General features: G+C 39.3%; 1 protein-coding gene across 4 annotated transcripts in view; it reads right to left on the bottom strand.

Annotated features, from left to right (window-relative positions):
* The window catches only part of LRBA (LPS responsive beige-like anchor protein), a gene marked incomplete at its 5' end in the record, with an annotated part of 401,371 nt that overhangs the window by 178,637 nt on the left and 208,676 nt on the right, over positions 1-14,058 (bottom strand). For all 4 annotated transcript variants that reach the window (XM_080629345.1, XM_080629347.1, XM_080629346.1 and 1 more), the window contains 3 exons: positions 2,675-2,811; positions 5,465-5,611; positions 13,250-13,374. In XM_080629345.1, coding sequence (XP_080485471.1) covers positions 2,675-2,811; positions 5,465-5,611; positions 13,250-13,374 — 409 coding nt within the window. The remainder of the gene's footprint in view (positions 1-2,674; positions 2,812-5,464; positions 5,612-13,249; positions 13,375-14,058) is intronic.

Below are 14,058 nucleotides of genomic sequence, written 5' to 3'. Positions count from 1 at the left end.
GATCTCGCTTTAAGTTTCCTCAAGATGCCTTAGAAATATTGGCAGGATATTTTTTTAACGGGAAGGGCATTTCTAAGCTTTGAAAACAGCGACATTACCCCCTCGAGCCACCCGAAAGGCTTCAACGCCGGCTCCGAGCATTTCGAGCAAGTTTCGTGTCCTTTCGGGGGGGAGGGAAAGGAGGTAAAAATGCAAGTTCTTGCCCGAGAGGGAGGACTACTTCCGTTTCTTTGGGGACGGAGCCGGAAAGAAATAGCCATTCAAATTAGGGTCGCTTTTGTCTTTAAGTTCAAAACGAAATGAACAAGTCCGATAGTAGCCTGGGAAATGAACTTCCAGCTACGAAAGCCGCTGGAGACACCGTGCCCGGACCCGGCACCCCGGGCATCTCCAGGCACCCCGGCCGCTCCGCCGTGAGCCTCTCCAACCGGAGCGTTAAAACCCGGGGGGGCTCCACAAGTTTCTTGCGGGGTCCTCAGAGCGCTTTCCCCAGCTCACTTGGCAGAAAGAAAGGGTTTAGCCCGCGGGGCCAGCCCTTCCTCTCGGGACCAGCCCCCAGCAAGAGCGCACGCCGATCTTATCGGGGCCGGTGCTATCTCTACGGCAGGTCTTTCTTCAGGAACTTGTCACAATGTTTTCTTTTCGGTAGTTTATACAAATATACAAGGAACTTAAAATGTATCAAACAGATGAAGCCTCATTAATTAAACAGGCCCGCTGAGCTACAGAGGATTAGGATTTTTTTTTTTTTTTTTTCTTTCCCAAGGTGTATTTCCTACAGCAGCTCTAGTCTGATAGATAGTCTTGATAGTCACCGCTATCAAGGTACAGTAACTTAAGCAGAGGGTGGGGCAGGGAGGCGTTAATGCTTGAAAGACAGCCGAGTTGCAAGCTTATTTGTTTCTTAAAATAAAAATACTTAATTTGATTTTTAGCGCCCCCTCCCCCCGAGACATTACAAAAGGTATTTCTTCCCTCCTTTTAAGACCTCCAGCTAACGCAGCATCACAAATAGAATCTAAGAGGTGTAGCCTACATTTCATGTAACCAACTCCTCCTTCTGTAGGACACCTCCCCCCCCCCCCCCAAAAAAAAAAAAAAGAAGTATCTCCAATACAGAATTAAAGATAGAGTCAAACCAAACCAGAATTCCTACTCACAGTTAAGAAAACAACTGCTACCAAATACTCAAAAACATAAAATAAAGCAGGCTGAATATATGTTGCATGTTAGTGTCCCCCATAAAACATTAACAGGAAGGGTGAGAATTAGTAGCTGTAGTCAAACGTTCTAAGTGCTAACCATGGAAAACAAAACTGCAGAGTAATGCAGATCTGTAAGACTTTTCTCATGCTAATGCAATACAAAGCAGAACCTTTTAGGTGGAAAATGCAATACAGCAACATGCCAAACTGTCTTAACATTTTATATTTGTATCCTTTTTATCATTAGATGTTTTAAAAAGCTACTATGGAAGGAGTAATCATACAAAAATCTTAAGAGCTATCTCATACTTGAAATGATTTCCAGAATATTAAAAAAAAACCACTTCAGGATCAAAAGTTAAATCTCATTTATGGTACCACATAAAAATCACAATTCTAGTTAATTACATATATTAAATTCTACTTCTAAGAATTTGAGAGCATTGTTTTCCAAACTAAATTTATTCCTTGATAGGATTTGATACTGCCAGCTTTCAGACACACTGATGCCATTTTTAATACAGACAAGAGCAATTTACTCAGTAGGAACAAAGAACTGAACCGGCGCTTAACACACACGGTATTCTCTACAGACAAGCAGAAACCCACTACTACTTCCAGTGACTTTTTTCCCCCTTCACAAAGAAATTACCTTGTTTACTATTAAGCAGATACTAAAAACCCAAGAGCCATCACTGTGCTTAAATTGGGATGCAAGAATTATTTACCGATCGTGTTGTACTTTTCAAATGTTGCTGTAATACTGTAAATGCTACATATATAAATACATATACAAATCTGAAATGCTGTCATACCATAGAAAACATTCAAGTGCAAGCTTGTTAGGCTAATCACACAATATACTGCTTTTGAAATAGGAATTTTACTGAAGGTTACTGATTTTAAGCAAAATACTAGTAATCAAGTAACTCAGAGCAAATAAAGTTTGTGGAAATTAGCAAGTCAGTTCAGGAACGTATTTTAAGAGGGTAATTATGCGTTCTGCTTAGGCATAATAAATACTAACAGGCCCTGTAAAAGCTGTTATAGAATAATATGATACAGAAGCACTGAAGGCTTACAAGTATAGGAAGTTTAGCACTATGTTACACTGACATTATATAAAAATAGGAAAGTAAACCACAGCATTTGGGCTAAAAGCCTTGTTGAACTTTTCACTATTCACACAGGCCTGTGATTCAAGATGTCTTTATTTAAGATGCCTCCCTGGAGCTTTATTTGCAGCAAGCTAATTAACATTCAAGTAGGGTTGAACTGTGGGAGGGGGAAAGAAAGGAAAAGGGAAGGAGGTGTCACCTATGTGAAGTTCAGTAACATATGTGGTCAGTCCCAAACTTATTAAAGCTGGAACACTGCGGGCCAATAGAGGTAACGGAAGTCGAATGAAGAATTAAAGGTCTCGGTAATTTGTCATCATCTCTCAGAGCTCAGGGTCAATGATCTCTTACCTTTGGGTCAATTTTCTTAAAACTGGGATCTTCTTCATCCACCTCAAAGTAGAGCTCCGAAAGACTGATGGAAAGAGTGCCTTTCACTACTACTGAGGGGGCCACGAGCTGGGCTGGTGTGCTTAGGGCAAATGGACCTGCCAAACAGTGAAAACACCATCAATATTCAAAACAGAAAACAGCCTGAGTGCAAATTACTCACTTTTCAATCCAAGAACATTAAAATGAAAAAAGCAAAGAGCATAGCTCTTCCTCAGAAAGCAAAATTTCTTTTTATCCCGGAAAAGAACATATGTAATAGATTTGCAGTGTCTCTCCGCTGCCGAACACTGCAGCAGCTACAATCGCAAACCGATGCATACATTATACGTGCCAGAGCTGGCTTTAGCATGGCAGTATATAGTTTTTACTCAGACATCTTTTCGAGAAACTTCCAGTGTTGCATACCTTCTGTTATACACAACAGAGAGACTGCACAAATGAACACTTAAAATCTTACTGTCAGATATGTTCTTTAGGTGCTGGAGAGTCTCGATAGCTTTCCTCAGAGATGAACATAGCAGGCAAGGTCAAAGTTGTCTAACTTAAGTGTTCCCTCATGGATGCTACGAATCTATTGTGAAGGTTACACAATGTTACAGAGCCTAAAGAAAACTGTTTCAAAGATGCTTTTGATTTCACATTAAATATTGTTCAAAGATTCCACACAATGTTAGTGTAGCTCAGGGACTGTGGGAGTAAACAGCTGGAGGGTTGGTTTCCAACTGAATGATTTTTTATTGGAATAATCACATCTCCACAGGGCTTATCACACGGACAAATCAGACTACTACTGAAAACAATAGGTTCAGCATAGATCTGACAATGCAGAATCTATTATATAAAATAACACATCCAGAAAGAAAACAGGTTAGGTTTGTCATCCAGCTGATTAAGAGGTAAGGAAATTAAGTTACTTGGCTGCAGTATTATCTGACTTTCGTTAGTGGAAAATATGAAAGTGACACAGACAATTTTGTTTTAATAAAGCATCTATAAACGAGGTACACACGTTCAGGTAATCAACGTGAGAATAACTGACAAAAAATTCAGATGAATTGTCATTTCCATCGATTGTTAGGAGGGTGATGGTCCTTAATCTCACATCAATCTCAATGTGTGCCACTAGGACAAAAGAAGAGATGCTCTGCTGAGATCAGAGCAGCTTTGCCCTCTATTCCCAACGTACAAATACATTGTGTTTGCAGATGGGCATGCGATAGCTGTGGAACTGCCATGATTTCCCAAAGCTCACCCCTACAAATGGATGAAATAAGCAGCTATGTGTTCTTTTGCTGTCTCCCTTTGCCCTCTGTACATTAGCATGTAATCCAGAGGAGAAATAACATTTTTTCAATCACTCGCAGACATTCAATTACAGGGCTAGCAGACAGCTGCAGAAGCTGGGGCAGCCCAGGTCCTGTAGAAGAACCCTGACAATTTCCACTTCATTTCTAACCCACACCACTTTATTAGCGAGGATCACTTCTTAATCCTATTGCCATTGTTGAGATTATATAATTAAACTCCTCTTTCACCTCTATTACAGTATGAATGTATTACTCAAGCCAATGAATGAATGATAGAAGAGAAGGAAACACAGAGAAGGATGTTGAGAAGGAAGCTCGTGGTGGAAAGGGGAAAAAAAAGATTCACATAAAGAAAATGCCATTGCATTTTTCTCCCATGACTTGATTTTATTTCACTGTTCCTAGGCAGGTTTTATTTTTACATCATGCTGCATTTTTTACTCTGCTTAAAAAGAAATAAATAATTAAATAAAATAAAAAGAGTGGAATGCAGTTTAGGGATAAGCAAACTGCCAATGAATAACTGCTTCCAGTAATTTCACTGAATTATCATATATAAGATATGCATCAACGTAAGATTACACTGCTACCTTCTCAGGGAGCCAGAATTATCCAAGAAATGACATTTTTCTCTAAAGTAAATGTACATGGATACCAGCTGAGAAAGCAGAACACTGCAGAGAAGTTTGCATTTTCTCTGTAAGCCCCACGTTCCTTAAATAACAATGGAGATGCCTTGTAACTCCCCAGCCCTGAACTGAGGCAGTTACTCTGGGTTTACATTTTGAACTGTACAGAATGGACTTGCTCCACTCAGACTGCAACATCAGCAAAGGCTGCATGCAACTGAATGAAATTAATGAAGTTTAAAGATGTGAAATAGTATTTCTTCTTCAGAAGAAAGAAATGAAGTCTAGTAAGCCTGTGGTCTGTGGAGAAAGGACTTCAAGGAGAGAATGACAAGGGGTTTGAAACCCAGAGTTTAAACCCAGTAAGTGTATAGATTCTTTAACCAAGTAAATAACCAAGATATACAATTTTACAGACTCAGGAAAAAAATTAAAGCTCTCCAAAGCCTTTAATTACAGAACACTTGCCTAACTGTCCACTAGATCTAATGATTTGAGGAGTGTTAATGAGGTCAAAAACAAAGCAAGGAAGCTTTTTTCAAGGTAGAGTTACTCTATCTAAAGAAGGTTTCTTAGAAAACAGACAGCTACTGTGAAAGCAAGAAAATATGAAAGCCAGAGAAAGCAAATGTACAACTTTCATTAAATACACTCTCAGCACCTGAGGTGCACAGAAAATTATCTTAATGACCCAGTTATAGTAAGGAACAATTTGTTGGTGTGTATCCCAAACCACGAATCACTGAAGAGCAGGGGAGAGCAGAACTTACATAGTGAAGAAGCTGAGGAGAAAATTAGATAGTTTAAGTTACCCGTTAAGTTCTCCACTTCTCTTTCCTCCATGAATGACATGATATCATCATCGCCTTCCAAGAGGACCTCACTCTCTGAGTTCTGATTTCCTAAAACTTGACTCTTGATGGACTGTTTTCCTTTAACAAGTATATCCTCATCAGGAGCTGAAATGAAAGAGACACACATTGCTGTCTGACAGGCCTCAGAGGCAACAGTAAAAAAAGAACTGTAATTTTTATTATCTTTCAGGAAGAAAACTGTTTAGGACTAGCTGAGGGGAGTACCTGTCTTAATCCTCTAATGTTAGGACACATCTAGTTTTAATCCTATTAAGCCTGCTCAAAACTATCCAGAGCTCTGCAGCGTTTAAGTCTACTTCAAGTGTTAATGACAGAGGGGGAAAGAATACAACAGACCCTCTTCCCCTGCAACCTCCCCCCTTCGGAGGCTGAGTTCTCTTGCTGGAAGCCGGTCCCGTTTGCCTGCCCTGTTAACCGGACTCAAACCCAGGCTTCAGCGACCACGGCTGCGACCAAACCGAGCCCGCCCCAGGGCGACAATGCGGGGCACGCCCCGGCGGCGGCGGCGGCGGCGGCGGGACGGGGCCCGGCGGGAACCGCTCTCGTCCCCACCGCTCCCTGCGGGACGGCACCGAGGTCAGCGCAACAGGCCGGCGGCGGCGCAGCTGCGGACACGGGGAGGGAGAGGCCCGGTCGGCACGATGGCACAGGTGAGGTGCGCTGCGCCCAGACTCGGCGGGCACGGGCTTCCGCTGCGCAGGGCAGCGGGAGTGCCCCGGGAGCGGTAAGGTGTGGGGGGAGGTGGGGCACGACACGGTCTCCCGCACCGGTTGAGCTGCGGCCCCGCTCCTGGCCGCTCCCGTCAGCGACGCGGTCAGCCAGGAACGATACGCGGGTTTTGTGAGGAGGAAAACGTGGGCCAGAAACAGAAAAAGGGGAAAATAATGGAATCTCAGCCACACCGTCACGGTTGTAGGCAGAGAAAAGCGTGCACCTGCTCCCAAAAGGCACAACGGCATGGTGCCCGGTCCTCGCAAGGGCCACCTCTGTGCCCGTCTGAATTGTCAGAATAGAAGAGAGGGAAACAAAAAGCTCCTTTAACCCAGAGCGCGGGTTTCACGGTAACGGGGCAGGGGAAGGTGCCGCAGCTGTGCCTGAGCGCTACTCGCACAAGCACACCCCCCGACAGCAGAGGCCAGCGGTGGGTAAGGGAGTGGCCGGTGCCACCAGGAGTGTTCTCCGGGTCTGCTCGGCACTGTTAGGTATTACTTAAATTAGAAGACCAAAGCAGTGTCAGAAAAGGAGGAGAAAAAAAAAAAAAAAAAAAAAAAAGAAAAAAAAAGAAAAAAGGAGAGAGAAAGGGAAAGGAAAGAAAGAAAATAAAGAAAAAGACAGAAAAAAAAGGGGGAGGGGGAAGGGGACAAAGAAAATGGTAGGGGAAAAGGAAGAAGGGGGAATGAAAAAGGAAGGGAGGAAATTAAAAAGAAGGGGGAAAGAAAAAGGAAGGGGGGGGAGGGAAAACGAAGGGGAAAAAAAGGGAAAAGGAAAGAAGAAAAAAAAAAAAGAATTGCTCACTGTAAATGTAAGTTGCCACTTGCTGCAGTAAAAGCCAAAAAACAGCAGTGTACGTGTTGTTTTGGGTTATTTTAAGTCAAATAAAAATACTGCTTCTTAAAAAACACATTGAGAATGCCCATGGCACAGATGTATTTGAAAAACATTCACCAAACGCATCAGGACCAACTAACTTCAACACATCGCTCACTGCTTCCCCTGCTTGCTGCCATACTCGATTTGAAGTTCCACCGGCTTACTTTAAAAATATGTTAATCTGCAAACATTTACAGAAGGCAGCAACTCCCCAGTGGCAATATATAAAGTTTGAAATTTTTAAGTAAATGTATGCAGGTAAGTTGCAAATAATAAACTTTTCAATTAAGTGAACACTAAAAAGGAAACATGAACAAAGAAATTGCCCCCAAACCACCAAATACCCTGGGTCTGGTTTGGGCCTTCAGCTTACAAAAAACCCCAACAACAAAAGCAACCACCCCATCCAAAACAAAGGCAAACAAAAAACCACAAAGAAAATGAAATTTAACTTGCTATACAAAATAAAACACAATTTCTGCACAATCCTTTCTCCCCAACCCGTAACTGCCACTTGTAAGTAAGCCTTTCAAAAAGAAATTACTGTAAAGCTTTAACTGCATTGCACAAACACAAATTTTACTTTCTTCTAAAATGTGCTCATGTAAATAATGATAACTCAGATTCTGGAGTAGTTCAATGTGAGCTGAAAACCTTCTTGTCATGGAAAATATGCAGCTGATATTTAGAAAGGTTTTCCTGTAATTAACTCCCCCTTGAGGATTTTAAGTTAGCAGCAGTAAAATTACCAACAGTATACTAATACACACCACATGCACTGTTACTCAGCGGCCTACCAGCACTCTCTTGAAGATCAAAAAAAGTAAAACAGAACAAAACCATCCCAGGGATAAAGTCAAAGATAATAAATTATTTTCTTTTTTCTTTTTTTTTTTCAAATACAGGGAAACTCTATTTGTGGTATCAAAACCCCCATCTGCATTGTACATACCTGCCATTTTTGCTTCCTCTACTACAATCTATTTGTGTTATACCACAGATGCTATTCCAGGCTAGCCTTCTACCTATTCTCATTTAAGACTGAATTGAGAGCCAGGATCAAAGCTTAGTATTTTTATAATTAGCCCAACTTGTCCAAAATACTACTCTGTCCTTCAGTCTTTGTTCTCATCTACCAGTAAGAAATAATAAAATCAGTACAGCAGCTTCCAAGCCAAAGATATCTGGTTAAGAGAAATACATCTTTGTCTCCTATTCAGGTTTTCTTTCACTAATTAATGATTATCATGCTGCTTAAAAAACACATCTTTTGTTCGTAACTGCCATTTTCAATAAAAGATTTTAGACCATAGTTTAGTCCATAAGTTCGGTTAGTCTATATTTCTAAATTTTTATTATCTCTTTGTATGCGATATTACCCATCAACATTTCCAGAGATGCATGAATCGTGTATAGACACACGGGCACAGGAAGATGCGGAGCCTGTCTACACATCTGCAGATAGTAGCTACTGGAAGGCAGTAAGACATCACGCTCTGAACCAGAATCTGCTTTTTCTGTACTGACTCAAAGTGCTACACCTGCAACACACACACACTGACACGAATGTCTGTATAGAACTGAGTGTATTCCACACGGATTCACCTACTTTCTGTAGGTAAATGCACTTACGCAGGTAGGCCATGGTCTAGTTCTCTTTCTGTATTTACTGATTACACATATGACAGAGCATGGCATCATGTGACATACACGGTGCACACAGGTATATTACACTGGATCTCAGTCCTAAACCCCTTTCTGCCAAGCCTGCCTATTCCTGGCATGACCAGAGCTTATGGCTCCAGTCCTGCAGATCTAAACATACATTCACATGCACCTTTTCAAGAGTGAGACCTCAAGGTACGGTCTGTGTGTTATACATGACATAGCAGCCTCCTGGCAGAGTATTCATCTAGCACAGAAATTTCACTATTATAACTCATTAGTGTTATTCCATGCAATCCTTCACAAAACTGCTCTGTAAGACCCAGTTTCTTCAAGTAGCTTTTTGTAAACAGATCTCTGCATCTCAGTCTTCTTTATTCCAGTTAAATCTCTGAAACACTTGGGAGTAAAAATAATAGTTTAGCTTATGTTGCTGAACATAAGCTTAAGGCATACATTGAATGACAGATTATTTTAAATGTTCTACAACTTTAACTTCCATGTAAAATACAATTCTTAAAAGCCATTTGAAAAACTAAAGTATTGGAAAGCACAATTCAGAACATACTAATTTGTGTGTATATATATATATATGTGTGTGTATATATATATTTTAATGCCTGGTAAGTGTATCAGGAAAAGTAATTCAGGGACAAGATGTGCCCCTTACTATTGTTTCTTTTTTGATTTTTAAAAAAAAAACAAAAAAAAAAAACCACCAAAAAAAAGAAAAAAGAAAGATTCTCAGAAGCGTCTCTCTGGTCTTGGAATGGAAAAAACAACCACTTTCACCTCAGGATTTTAAAATATTATTTTTAAGGCTTCTTTTTTGTCCCTTGGGTCAAGGCACAGAAAACTGACCAGTCGACTGCAATACTGCAGGTGATTCACTGCTAGTCGCTTGCAGTCACAAAGCTCTGAACTCTGCCTCTTGCCTTGATGGTGACACTACAGGCTGTTTAAGTCCCCCTCACCCCAAGTTTTTCACAAATATCAATAAAAAACAACAGATCACTTGTTAAAAAGCTTGATAAAGGTATTTTCTAGCAGCTAATTCTGTTACGAAATACTGGGTTTGGAGTCAATCTAAAAAAGCCAACAGGTTTAAAGTACTCTTTTATTTTTGCACTGTCACACCTATATAAGTATTTTGGTTTAATTTCTCAACAATGCATAAAAGGGCAAACAGGGAAGAGTTAACTCTTTCTATCCCAAACATTTTCTACCAAACCACCTTTCTTTCCTTCCCCCACAATACACTGCTAGACTGACTTTTACAAATAGCCATTTTGGAAGGATTCCCCCCTTCTTGCCCCCCCTTTGAAAAATTACCTAAAGCCTTCTTTTCCCCAAGCAAGTTAATGTGAACTTGGGAATGGCAATTAAATTGTCAGAATTAAAAAATTTGTTTTTAACTAGAAGGTAGCCAGAAGTATAGTCATGGGGCTGGTATTGATTGTCTGAACAGAGAACATTAGTCTTCAGGTATTTATTCTGCCACCTCTGCACCAGAGGTTCTCCTTCAAATCAAATCAATCCCTGGAAAAGATTGGTTCTTGCTACTAAGACACATAACTAGGCTGCGACAGAGCTGATTGTTGTTGTTGTTGTTCTCTCTAGATTTTGCTGAACAACATCTAGGCTTCCAATTGTTTCTGAATAATTTTCACAGTTGCAAATTGTGATTTTTCCTAGGTTGTGAGCTCTCTGGGGTGGAGAATATACCTGGTTTTATTTGAAAGAAAACAACGTGCATCTACTAATGAAAAGTGTACTAAAATCTATGCTTTCAAGTCTGGTTACTGCAACAGTCCTTTTCCATTATTTATGCATTATTTATCACTGTCTTCCTTTTGGCAAAATCCCTTATGCCCAATTTCAGGTTTGGTTTTGGTCTGGTTTGTTTTGAGAAAAGCTTAAATAGGCAGTAGGGAACCTTTTATTAATTATTTAAAAATGCTTTTGCTTCAGAGACATGTAAAGTTATTTGAAATAGAATAATTCATGCTAAATTATTGATAAGAAATCATAAAATACTAGGGCAAACATTCTGCAAACTCTAAGGAGATATTCTTAGAATTTAGAATATACATCATGAAAGCAGAAAGTCTGGTTCCAAAAATCTGAAAATAATTTGATTTTGTGACTTGAAATTGGTTAATATTAAAAGTCTACAAACACAATTCATAAATAGATGGCGTGAGTGCTCCAACTGACCTTTCTGACAACTGTACCTTGTGAGATGTAAAAACAAAAACACCGCACCAAAAAACCCAACCCCAAAACAAAACCATATAAACCCCCACAACCTTTGTATTCCTATACATTATATACAGTTTCCAGTTGAACTTGAATTTGTACTTTGGTCATCTGTTTTACACTTTGCCAGTGGAAGGTCTTGGAGCAAAACAGCTGCATACATATGCACACTGAGTCAGGCAGATAGCAATTATCTACATTTTCAGAAATCACATTAGGTAATGACTTACGGTAAACTAGAATATTCACTGGATAAAGAACCAAGACTGGAAGCAGACAACAAAGGCAGTATGCCATTAAATTCAGAATAAAACAACCCCAAGAAATTAAGTATAATAAAAACCTGTTAAGGATGTCAAATTCTGAACAGAAAGGCAGACAGAAAACACCTAGCTCTATTTAAATTACCAGGATTAGCTACTAGCTATGCCTATTACCTACCTGTGAACTAGGGCTACTTTTATTCACTCTTCTTTTGTATTGACAAAAATTGTGCTCATTTTAATTATAAGCTGAGTATGAGGCATAGCCTCTGAAATGTTGCATGGACTAATGAAAATATCACATTAGTGTGAAAGATGAATAAATAGTATGAAAGATGAATAAGTGTGTGCTTACTTACAGAAGAATTAGTTGCACAAATATAAATAGGAGCTGTAAATATTTTGCAGTAAATAGATACTTTTCAGTATTTTGATAAACAGCATAAAGCTTAAATACAAAAATATGAGTAGAATATATAAAACTGTGATGAGATCTATTCAACTTGAAGTACACATAATATTAGAAGGGGGGCAGTTGTTGTTTATCCATGGAGTATTAGACAGAAGGAAACCTTGTGCCCTTAAAGTCCACAGCATAGAAACAACACACAGTCTTAAGAACAACAAGACCCAAAGCAAAAAAATGGGTTAATTAATTCTACATCTTGTTCCTCTTTCTATAGTCAAAGATGTAGGGCTCTCCAAACATTGCTTTCAGATCACTTTATTGACTATTCTCTGTATGGTCATTTATTTTAGAGGACTGATGTCACATTTGGCATTATATCAGCTGACATATTGTAGACATTTTCTCCCAGAAATGGCTCTTTAAGGCTGAGTGCAAGAGGTTAAGATGCCTGACGGAAACTAACTTTACAACAGTGATGTTCTTCTATATTCATACAACAGTCTGAATAATTTTAAATTAGCATTAAGTTTATGCCACCACATATATGTATGTGTATGCAATAAATCACAGGCTAAAAAAGAAAAAAGACTTAGATTTAAATTATTCTCCTCCATGACATGTACCTTCAAGGTGAAGGGTACTCAGTTTTAATTATAAGCAAATTATTTTTAAATGTAAGAAAGATTTTTCTTCCTTATTGATGCATCTTCATTAGGTCACAAAGCCAGACAATTCTAGACTAAACCCCAAAGTTCATTAGCTTCGGGTGGTTTTTTGCTTATCTTTTTGGTTTCTTACAGAATTCTTGAACTGATTATTATATTAGTTTTATAAATACATTTCTCTAGAACAGACATAGCAGCATGTAGTTGAGTGATCCCTGATAATAAAATGGGGGAAAAAAAGGATAAAAAATGCAATCATCTTTTTTTATATCACCAGGTAGAAATCCTCATTACCATTTGCTGCTTGAGCAATACTCCCATGTTTCAGCATTTCTTGTTATTTCTTACATATCAAATTCTTGCAAAAAAACTTGAGGACTTGAATAAAGGTGTGAATACAGTTCAGCTTCAGAAGTGTTATTTTTCTTTTAATGTATCTGTAACGATCCACAGATACGTGCTAAGGCTAACTGAAAAAACTGCTGTAGATTTTTGAACAGGAAAGATTGTTTTCTGAAGTTACTAAAGTATAAAGAGATAATTTACTACAAGAAAGCTTGTCCGTGATTAATGGCAAAATTGCATCCGCTTTTCTTCTGCTTAGCGAGAACTATCTTTGTAATTATTGTATGCAAAGTATGCACAATGTGTCAGCTCAACTAAGATATAATGAAGAGGCTTATCAAATACCAACATTGCTTACATGAAGTAATGGTCAGTTTATCTTTGTATTGAACGTGCCTGCAACGCAATGACAAAAGCCTTTGGTGTTTGGGACAATTTTCTAGCATCTTACAGGAATGAAGGTCTGGTCTTTACTGCCACATACTGTAACCTGCTGCTATTGGCGAGAAGCAGATTTTGCACTGACCATGTTCTCCGGCTGCTTTTAGTGTCGCTTCAGGATGTGTCGATCCAAGGGGGTTACGCACAAATCGTCGCCGGCGCCGCAAGTCATCTTCCCAGTAGTCAAGGCGCCAGAACTCACGAGGACGACTACAATGAAACAGAGGGGCCACATATGTTAGCAATTATCAAACAGCATGGTAGCACTGAATTTCTGCATAAAGCTCTCCTTGTTTGCGCTGCTTTTCCCTTTTTTCTTTTTAACCTCCCCCCTTTCTGCAATCTTTTACTTAGGTATGTCCTTGAAAATAACAATATCACCTTCCAGTCTAAGGAACTCCTTTCCCTTTTTTCTTGGAAGGTGAAATGAGCACTAAATACATCATTTTGAAATGAATTGCTGACAGTGTGATCAGTTTCCCCACACTCTAGTGGCATGTGCTCCGATTTCAGCCTCATTTCAGCCTCAGCAGGGCACCTTTCTCAGTGACTGCATTTATAAACCAGAATAGGGAAAAGGCTATTATAAATATGGTATAGCATTACCTATATTAATCAAAGTCTGTCCCCCTTCATTTTTCTTCCTAATTTGTGCCTTTTTGCACAAGGTCAGTAAATCATGCCATGAATTCTTGGTCCAGAAAGTGTTAACTTTAATGAATACCTCAGTTACATGGTTATGTATGTGATAATAAAATATTACTCTGTTTAGATGTGCAGGAATTTAATTAAAATAATCTCTTAAAATATTCATTACATTTAGCCCCTGAGGCTTAGAACAACACAAGAAAATGCATTTCTTTTCCATTTACTGTTTTTAAATAAACCATTCCA

The sequence above is a fragment of the Psittacula echo genome (genome assembly GCF_963264785.1).
Source record: "Psittacula echo genome assembly, chromosome: 1".
Taxonomy (NCBI): domain Eukaryota; kingdom Metazoa; phylum Chordata; class Aves; order Psittaciformes; family Psittacidae; genus Psittacula; species Psittacula echo.
This window is presented reverse-complemented; position numbering and strand designations above follow the sequence as displayed.